The 8,168-nt window shown below is 38.3% G+C and overlaps 1 protein-coding gene across 1 annotated transcript in view; it reads left to right on the forward strand.

The window, feature by feature from the left end:
* The first annotated feature begins 39 nt into the window (after positions 1-39).
* LOC117555167 (atrial natriuretic peptide receptor 2-like) overlaps positions 40-8,168 on the forward strand; it is a 27,414-nt gene continuing 19,285 nt past the window's right edge. The window contains exons 1-6 of the mRNA XM_034229945.1: positions 40-107; positions 758-848; positions 1,656-1,788; positions 2,223-2,346; positions 3,298-3,402; positions 7,141-7,243. Of these exons, the coding sequence (XP_034085836.1) occupies positions 63-107; positions 758-848; positions 1,656-1,788; positions 2,223-2,346; positions 3,298-3,402; positions 7,141-7,243 (601 nt within the window). The 5' untranslated portion in view covers positions 40-62. The remainder of the gene's footprint in view (positions 108-757; positions 849-1,655; positions 1,789-2,222; positions 2,347-3,297; positions 3,403-7,140; positions 7,244-8,168) is intronic.

An 8,168-nucleotide genomic window follows, 5' to 3' on the forward strand; every position in this document is an offset into this window, starting at 1 on the left:
AGTTGGTCATTCATTCGGTCAGTCAGTTCAGAGTGGGTCCAGCCACAACAGCAAACGTTCTCATGGCTCTACGGACAGCCACATCCTTTTACCTGTATTTCCTGCTGGTAAGTTCTCACATAGTAGAGGTTTACTAATTAATACACTACAACAGATTCAATTGCAGAGAAGAAATGTGGACATATTGCCACAGATATTTAAGGGTTAACAGTTAATGGACAGCACAATGAAGTGAAATGAGGGCAGGAGTGATCCATTTTTCTGTATTTACACAGAGAAAGGAATATAAACTACGGTGTAAACCAAGTGTGCGATTTTCCCATGTTCATTTATAGCTGAGGTTCCCCCCTTGCTTTTGTTGTGTTGTCAGAAACACTTGTTGCTGCAGGCATGTGGTCATGGGTTTGTGGCGTTTCTGTGTATTGCTTCGTCAGCTTCTTGTGGGACTGATTTTCTTGATTATAAATCATACTGTAATCTCGAAAAAAAGAAATACTGTTATTTTACTTAGCTGTATTCAACATAGTTATTTTTCTAGTGAAGTGAATGTCAGCTGTTGTTCAATTTGTTCTCTTTTATCACTTTGGCTAAAAGTTCACATGCTTTAATGATTGAGTTGTGTATCTAATTTGTTTACATGCTCACACTTAAGACATGCCTCACTGATAAAATACTTTACACACATTAGGCTTTTGAAATGTGTTTACATACTCCACAAATTCTTTTAAATAAAAAAGCCTCCTGTCTTTGTCTGCAGGGAGTAAATTGCTGGCATGATTTGGACAACACAGAGTACGATTGCTGGCCGCTCAACGGTCCAAATGATTACAACATGATTAGCTGTGGTGGTACGTTTTTAATGATTTAATTTGTCTGTTTGTTTGAGTTTTTCATTGCATTTGATTTGTAGTTGCTTTTGGTGATTTTATGTGAGTATTTATTGTACAATTAGATGTTGGTTATGTTCTTAAACGGCCATGTCTATAACGCATTTTATTAAAATCTGCTTATAGCACTGTATTATTATTGTTGTAAACATTCAAAAATCTTCATAATGTTTTATAACAATTCCACAAAGTTATAATATAATACAATGTAAAGCATTTAATAGGATTTTTAAGGTCAAGAATCAGAATTGCTGACATTCAGACATTTTAGATTTCATGATATGTTGTTAACAAGCACACTATAATACAGTGATAATGATGCATAATATGAAATATTATAATGTATTATAACTATGGTATTTATACTGCACTATGGTCCCTGAAAAAAAAAACGTGTTAGTCTGCAACAATCATAAAGTAATATGATTCTTGACCTTATAATTCATAACAAAATGCTTCCTAATATGTTATGACTTATTATAAAGTTTTATACAGGATAAGTATACAGTGCTATTAGCAGATTTTAACATATGCATTTATAAGTGTGCTTACAATGCATATGGGCATGGCTATTATATAAATGACTAAACAGATAGCTTTTCCTGCAGTGGCAACAAATAATGGAGACAGTAACATTTACTGCATTTACAGAATTAATTACAGTGACTTAGTAGGTAGGGCTCAAGAGAATTATCTGCAAACACAGCACACAGTATGTACTCTGTTTGAATGTGTATGTGCAGGTGACAAGCATGTGTGTTGTCACAGGTCTGGAAATGGCCTGGGTGCAGCGTCCTCCAGAGAAAATATCCAACGGGGAAGAGTTCAATGTCTCGTACACGGTGACGGCCTCAGATTCTTTCTACGAGTACGCAGTCAGGAACAAGATTTTCCAGTTCAGGTGAGTATGCTACATAAACACCTGGCATCCTAAACCTCTGCCATACCCAGAATACACACACACACACACACACACACACACACACACACACACACACACACACACACACACACACACACACACACACACACACACACACACACACACACACACACCACACACACACACACACACACACACACACACACACACACACACACACACACACACACACACAAAGGAGAATACATCAGATAAAACACTTACACCCTATTCCTCAGTGTTGAGCATCTGTAATTAAACTATCTTCATTAAAGCGCCCCTCATCTTCATGTTTAAGCTCTAAGAAACGCATGGGGAGCTGCAGATTTTTGTTTGTGCTCCCATTGTAAAAAGCAACCCCGGGGATTTGTGTTAATTAATTTTTTTGTTTACCTACCCATGTTTTCTTCTAGCAATGCGTCAGAGGCAAAGAGGTTCTGTCATGAACACGAGTGCCCGGCAAACTGGAACAACGCCAATGACATGAACTGCTGCGTTTATCACGCCAACATTCACTCCTGTCCTCTTGGTCTTATGGTAGGTACATAGAAGGTGAACAAAAGGTTTTACCAGGACAAACATTTTTTGTCCACAAGAGGCTGAAGTGCATCACTACCTCACTGCTGTTTGCTATCTACACACAAGCTACATTTATTTTGTCAATTATGAAATTAAAACTTTTTTGGAAGAAAACATAAAAGCTTTTGGTATTTTTCGGCACATGCAAATGCAGTGCGCTCGAACCTCTTGTGGCAAAAATGACAAACGACATGCACGCAAAGAATAATTTCCTAAAACTTTCTTTCGCACCTGTTTTCAGTTTATAAAAACAAAAGAGAAAACTATTGAAAATATATTTTGTATTTCTTACTTGCCTCTCAGGGCCTCCGTAGAGCTGTTGTTATCCATATTAAATATACATGTATTCCTTAAAAGTCTGTTGTATTGCAAAATGTCTAAAGTTAAAGATTATCGGATTATTTTTATGCTTTTAACAATTTCATTTTCAAACCTTTGAAACTTTAATTATCAATGTTCCTTTAAGTAACCACAGTTACCACAGTGCATTACAATATCTCGAACATAACCTCATTCCAAAAATGAAAATCTAAATTCAAATTTGGCTATACCATTACACTGAAGGGAATTGTCACAGAATTGTTGGGCCTTTTATTTACACTCTTTCTAAACGTTTATTTTAAGATTTGATATTTTCATAAACTTTAGTCCCTTAAAATACAAAATATGACTTTAGTTAGAATTCTGGAATATAGTTTTAAGCTCAACAGAGCAAATTTATAAAATAATTGTTTTTCAATTTTATTAAACATTTCTGCTAAAAGTAATTCTAGTGATCTACTCTGTGGGTTAACACAAAGCTGAACCCTTCTATTTATCCAAAGATCAGCACCTACTTACACAACAATTAAGTGTCTAAAGGGAATGTTTTGAACCTCCTGAAACTGAAACTCTGTCATCTCTTCGCAGAAAGAAGGAGGCATCTGTGGCCCGTGGATTCCTGACGATGGTAAAATCGTGACTCACACTGTCTCCCAAGCAGGCAAAATGTCCCAGAAATACTGGAATTCAAAGGTGAGCTAACACAAAACAAAATTCTTCAAAATAATGGGTAAAGTCTTAACATGTTTGTAGTATTTATTTCAACCCTGTATCCCTGCAAATACTTAATTGTAGTTTATTTATACACAAAGACACACATGTCCCAAGAAATCCTAAGTTTGTCAAAAGGCAGAAGTTCAACTTTAACTGTTCTGTTAGTACGGGAATTAAAATTGTACTTTGCAAAACATGAAAGACATACTTTTGATCAAAATGACGCCTGATCTGTGAAGCCTGACCTCTGTTATGCCGGTTTGTTATGATGCAACCCGGCACCAGGGGGGTATACTACGAAGCAGGATTTTCGCTTAGCCGGCTAAATTCAGGGAAAACTCCGGCTTTCCGGTCCTACGAAGCTGGTTCTCTTTTTAGCAGGCTAGATCTCCATGGTAACTTATGCTTAGCGGCTAACCTGGTCGTGACCAGGGGCCTATACTATGAAGCTGGTTCAACCTAACCTGGATATGTTTGAGTTAGCCGGTTGGCCTAATCCAAAACATACGCACTCTCGCTAAACTGTACTACGACGCTGGTTATCAAGTGGATCGCTCAAGCCAGCCGTGTCCTATCTAGTTAGGTGCGCGTTCACATGAAAGGGGTGGTATTTGGAGCATTCGACCAATCACAAACATGGAGAAGCGTACTGACAGCGCAGCGTCATACTTCCTGAATTAAAAGTGAACTTTAATACTAGACAAAAATGAAGAAGTTAAACTTTAAACATCCATGACTTAAACACTTGATCCAGGATCAAAGCCACATAGTCTGCACCTGCAAGGTGAATACAGCTGGCAAAAGAAAAAGTGTTTGAATGCGTACATTAACAGGTTTATGATATCACTGCCCCGTCTAAAACACGATTTGACTTTAATTACATTTGTCTCGAGTGTTTCGTCAACTTAATGTGTTGCTTAAAATAATACTTCTGCATACAGTAGGCCTATGTGACACTGTGAGTGTTGCACGGCCAGATACGGCTCAGCTGACTCAGATAAGGAGATATATGATACATTATGAAGTGATATGCCGCGGACTGTACTTAATGTTACTCTGATCCGGTTACTTATGTTGTGGTAGATATGTGGTAAGTGTTCTTAAGGCTAATGTTATAATAGTCAGATTGCTCTGTAGATGGGAGGTGATATTCTATTAATGTTCACGTTCACACAGTCGGTGATTTTTGCCGGCCGTCTTTCCTGCGACGGCAGCTTTTCTGTATTTCCTTTCTCCTGTAATATGACTTGATCGCTTTAAACTCCGCACACTGAGCTCTGATTGGTCAGCAGGCAGTGCTTTCACTGAGTTGAGCTCTTAGCCTGCAACCTAACCTGGGGGGTATACTACGAAGCAGGATTTTCGCTTAGCCGGCTAAATTCAGGGAAAACTCCGGCTTTCCGGTCCTACGAAGCTGGTTCTCTTTTTAGCAGGCTAGATTTTCCATGGTAACTTATGCTGTGCGGCTAACCTGGTCGGGACCAGGTTAGGTTGCAGGCTAAGAGCTCAACTCAGTGAAAGCACTGCCTGCTGACCAATCAGAGCTCAGTGTGCAGAGTTTAAAGCAATCAAGTCATATTATAGGAGAAAGGAAATACAGAAAAGCTGCCGTCGCAGGAAAGACGGCCGGCAAAAATCACCGACTGTGTGAACATGAACATTAATAGAATATCACCTCCCATCTTCAGAGCAATCTGACTATTATAACATTAGCATTAAGAAAGCTTAATTAAATATCTGCCACAACATAAGTAACCGGATCAGAGTAACATTAAGTACAGTCCGCGGCATATCAATTCATAATGTATCATATATCTCCTGATCTGAGTCAGCTGAGCCGTATATGGACGTGCAACACTCAGTGTCACATACTGTATGCAGAAGTGTTATTTTAAGCAACACATTAAGTTGACGAAACACTCGAGACAAATGTAATTAAAGTCAGATCGTGTTTTAGACGGGGCAGTGATATCATAAACCTGTTAATGTATGCATTCAAACACTTTTCTTTTACCAGCTGTATTCACCTTGCAGGTGCAGCTATGTGGCTTTTATCCTGGATAAAGTGTTTAAGTCATGGATGTTTAAAGTTTAACTTCTTCATATGTCTAATATTAAAGTTCACTTTTCATTCAACATATCCAGGTTAGGTTGAACCAGCTTCGTAGTATAGGCCCCTGGTCCCGACCAGGTTAGCCGCACAGCATAAGTTACCATGGAAAATCTAGCCTGCTAAAAAGAGAACCAGCTTCGTAGGACCGGAAAGCCGGAGTTTTCCCTGAATTTCGCCGGCTAAGCGAAAATTCTGCTTCGTAGTATACCCCCCAGGTTAGGTTGCAGGCTAAGAGCTCAACTCAGTGAAAGCACTGCCTGCTGACCAATCAGAGCTCAGTGTGCGGAGTTTAAAGCGATCAAGTCATATTACAGGAGAAAGGAAATACAGAAAAGCTGCCGTCGCAGGAAAGACGGCCGGCAAAAATCACCGACTGTGTGAACGTGAACATTAATAGAATATCACCTCCCATCTTCAGAGCAATCTGACTATTATAACATTAGCGTTAAGAAAGCTTACTTACATATCTGCCACAACATAAGTAACCGGATCAGAGTAACATTAAGTAGGCCTACAGTCCGTGGCATATCACTTCATAATGTATCATATTTTCTTATCTGAGTCAGCTGAGCCGTATCTGGCCTTGCAACACTCACAGTGTCACATACTGTATGCAGAAGTATTATTTTAAGCAACACATTAAGTTGACGAAACACTCGAGACAAATGTAGGCCTAATTAAAGTCAAATCGTGTTTTAGACGGGGCAGTGATATCATAAACATGTTAATGTACGCATTCAAACACTTTTTCTTTTGCCAGCTGTATTCACCTTGCAGGTGCAACTATGTGGCTTTCATCCTGGATCAAGTGTTTAAGTCATGGATGTTTAAAGTTTAACTTCTTCATTTTTGACTAGTATTAAAGTTCACTTTTCATTCAGGAAGTATGACGCTGCGCTGTCAGTACGCTTCTCCATGTTTCTGATTGGTCGAATGCTCCAAATACCACCCCTTTCATGTGAACGCGCACCTAACTAGATAGGAAACGGCTGGCTTGAGCGATCCACTTGATAACCCGCGTCATAGTACAGTTTAGCGAGAGCGCGTATGTTTTGAATTAGGCCAACCGGCTAACTCAAACATATCCAGGTTAGGTTGAACCAGCTTCGTAGTATAGGCCCCAGGATGTAAGTACTTGTCTGCTCAGACAACTTTGAGATGTGACCTGTCAAATTACTGTAAAAGTAAAGAAAACCAAGTAAAAAAGGCATTGAATGTTTAATACAATTTTGTTGCTGCGGTAACAATTTGACAGCAGAAAAATAATTGTTTTAATGATTGACTCATGCATACAGCGCTTATTGGTTCCAGATCGTTTGGATCAGACAGCTTTATAAAATAAAGTCTGATGGTTAGCTGTTGGTTTGTTTTCTTTGTATTTGGTTTAAACTATAATAACCATAAATGGCCTGATGAGTACACAGAACTGTTTGTCATGCATTGTATTTAATTAACTAAAGGACGGTCAAACATAATTTTGTTGTTTCAGTTACTAATAAAACAATAAATGTGATTTATATTGTTGACTGAGAGTAACTAATATAATTACAGTATGACATAATTCTTCCACAGTATCATTTCTTTTATGGTGTTTTTCCAAAAAGGTGGTGTTGATTCACGTGGGAGTCACCTCAGTCATTGCTCATGTCAAAATTGGAGAGATGCACGCAGCGCTGGAGTCCAAAGTGCTTGTTGTCAGTGCTCAAGGTCAGTTTCTATTTGTGGATATCTTGATTCCTACAGTATGTTCTAAATAATGCCTGGGCTGTGGCCTTGATATGTATAACTCAATGCTATACAGTATTTGCAGTGTTGACAATTGAGCACTGCAGACTTAATTACATAAGTTACCTTTTTAACCAGACAAAGGCAGTAACAGCACACTCTCATGAACTTGTGCAGAAACATTGAGGTAAATGTCAACTCGCGTGGGATGTTGCTGTAAAAAAAAGCTACTATGAGATGTTTTAAAAGATAATTCAAACTATCCAGCAGAGGTGGGGACTCGAGTCACATGACTTGACTCGAGTCGCATATTTTTTGACTTGAGACTTACTTGACTAACATTGATAAAAGACTTAACTTGACTTTGACTTGGTATTCATGACTTGAGACTTGACTTAAGCTTGAGATAGATGACTTGAAAGTGCTTGACTGTTTAAAATTAAATATTTGCGTTTGTTTTTGTAGTGAGATATTACGTTTAGTTTTTTCGAAAAACGTGATTATAGTATGAAGGTAGATATGGTGCAAAATGCGAGAGCGTGTAAAACCTGATGTGAGCACTTGCAGAAAAAAAATCTGAGCTTGTGTGCATACATTTACACTTGTATAAAATATCCACGTAACTGTGAACCAAATTTGAAGTCACAGAAGAAAAAAACAAGTTTTGTAGCTTGTAGGAAAAAAATGAACTTAGTGATGAAATGTTCACTTGCAGAAAAATACATATTATTTAAATATATTTTCCATTACAACTGCAACTTGGTTATTACAAGTTACAACCTCTCAAATCAGTCATTACAACTTGACGAATCTGCTCTGTGGCAGTATAAATAGACGAATCAGCGGTCTTGACTTTTGCTACACTTCTTGCGATAAATGTGTCGCAAAAGTAATTTTCACCTGTAGA

The sequence above is a fragment of the Gymnodraco acuticeps genome, unplaced genomic scaffold (assembly GCF_902827175.1).
Source record: "Gymnodraco acuticeps unplaced genomic scaffold, fGymAcu1.1, whole genome shotgun sequence".
NCBI lineage: Eukaryota > Metazoa > Chordata > Actinopteri > Perciformes > Bathydraconidae > Gymnodraco > Gymnodraco acuticeps.